This window comes from Brassica oleracea, chromosome C1 (assembly GCF_000695525.1).
Source record: "Brassica oleracea var. oleracea cultivar TO1000 chromosome C1, BOL, whole genome shotgun sequence".
Lineage (NCBI taxonomy): Eukaryota > Viridiplantae > Streptophyta > Magnoliopsida > Brassicales > Brassicaceae > Brassica > Brassica oleracea.
In genome coordinates this window covers 33329485-33331361 of record NC_027748.1, presented here as the reverse complement: position 1 = coordinate 33331361, position 1877 = coordinate 33329485, and the positions used below count along the sequence as shown (strand labels likewise).

At 38.9% G+C, this 1877-nt stretch overlaps 1 protein-coding gene across 1 annotated transcript in view; it reads left to right on the top strand.

The window, feature by feature from the left end:
- Positions 1 to 185: 185 nt before the first annotated feature.
- LOC106337917 overlaps positions 186 to 1877 on the top strand; it is a 3722-nt gene continuing 2030 nt past the window's right edge. The window contains exons 1-4 of the mRNA XM_013777020.1: positions 186 to 808; positions 881 to 1168; positions 1284 to 1353; positions 1433 to 1771. Coding sequence (XP_013632474.1) covers positions 186 to 808; positions 881 to 1168; positions 1284 to 1353; positions 1433 to 1771 — 1320 coding nt within the window. The remainder of the gene's footprint in view (positions 809 to 880; positions 1169 to 1283; positions 1354 to 1432; positions 1772 to 1877) is intronic.

The following is a 1877-nucleotide window of genomic DNA, read 5'->3' as shown; positions in this document are numbered from 1 at the left end:
GTTCAGTGTGAAGATGAAGTTATTTCAGAGGATGATGAATATGAAGAAGACACAGATCATTGGAGATGGAAGAAAAGGTCCATCCTCTTCGATTTACCTTACTGGAAGGTAAATATTCTGTTTACTTTTTCTAACTAAGATTATTTTAATAAATTAGTGACAATATTTGTCTTCTATTTCAGGAAATGCCGGTTCGTCACAACATTGATGTCATGCACGTGGAGAAGAATGTCTCTGATGCTATCATATCTATTATGATGCAAAATTCTAAGTCAAAAGATGGTGTCAAATCAAGAAAGGATCTGGAAGATATGGGGATTCGAAAGAACTTACATGTTCAGCTCAAAGGGAAGAGAACATACTTACCTCATGCTGCTTATTGGCTGAAGAAAGATGAAAAAAAAAGATTCTGGAAGAGACTAAGTCTATTTAGAGGACCAGATGGATATTCTGCGAACATTTCCAGTTGTGTCTCTATCGAACCACCCACAATCGGCGGATTGAAGTCTCACGATCATCACGTGCTTCTGCAGAATCTTCTACCAGTGGCTTTGAGAGGATTACTCCCAGATGGTCCAAGGATTGCAGTTACAAGGCTGTGCAGCTTCTTTAACAGCCTCTGTCAGAGAGTTCTTGACCCTGAGAAGCTAATATCTTTGGAGAATGAACTTGTCGAGACAATGTGCGAAATGGAGAGGTATTTTCCTCCAGCTTTGTTCGACATCATGTTTCACCTACCCTTACATCTGGCGAGGGAGGCACGTTTGGGTGGTCCGGTACATTTTAGATGGATGTATCCATTTGAGAGGTACTAATTAAAATTTGTGTTTTGTTTTTGTCTTGTTAGAAATAATAAACTGACTAATTGCTTTATATGCAGGTACATGAAGACTCTTAAGGCACTTGTAAAGAACTATGCAAGGCCAGAAGCTTGTATGGCTGAAGGATATTTAGCTGGAGAATGTATAGCATTCTGCTTAGAGTTTCTTCAGAACTCTGCACCGGTTCAAGAGAAAACACAACGCAATGAAGATGTTGAGACGTATGATCTGATACTTGAGGGCCGGCCATTGCAGAAGGCTACTCAAGTTACCCTTACTGATAAAGAGCGAGACATAGCCCATCGATATGTTTTGATGAACATGGCAGTGATGAATCCATATGTTGAGTAAGTTCAGACTTTGTATTATTAGTTCTTTTTGTTTTCTCGTTTGATATAATCTAATGTCATGTTATTGAATTTACAATATGCATTTAGAAGAATTGCAACTTAATGATGCAAGGTGTCAAATAAATGAAACAATTCTATGGCAAGTTCATGCAGCAAAGTTCGCACAATGGGTAAAAGAAAAGGTATAATGCTCTGTTGTCTTCAATATTGCAGTCTATACTTTAATCTGTTTAGACACTAATCAATTCCCTTTAACCACAGATCCCTCCCAACTCTGAAGGTCATTCTAAAAAGCTGAGATGGTTGGCTTTTGGACCAAGACATAGAGCTCAAACATTTAAAGGATATATCATCAATGGACATCGGTTTCAGACTGATGATGTTATGCGAAAGACTCAGACCAGTGGAGTTACATATGAAGCCTTTAGCATGTGCAGATCCAGTGCACGAGATACTGCACATAAGGCGGACGTGGTTACATTCTACGGAGTTATTGAAGAGATCATACTACTCGACTACCATATGTTTCAGATTCCACTCTTCAAGTGCAAGTGGGCGAATAAAGGATACGGTGTGAAAGAAGAGCAAGGATTTACACTGGTTAACCTCCAAGTGAACCAGTCTCCATATATCCAAGATCCTTATATTATGGCATCCCAAGCAAAACAAATCTTCTATGCTAAAGAAGATGATTCCTCACCTTGGT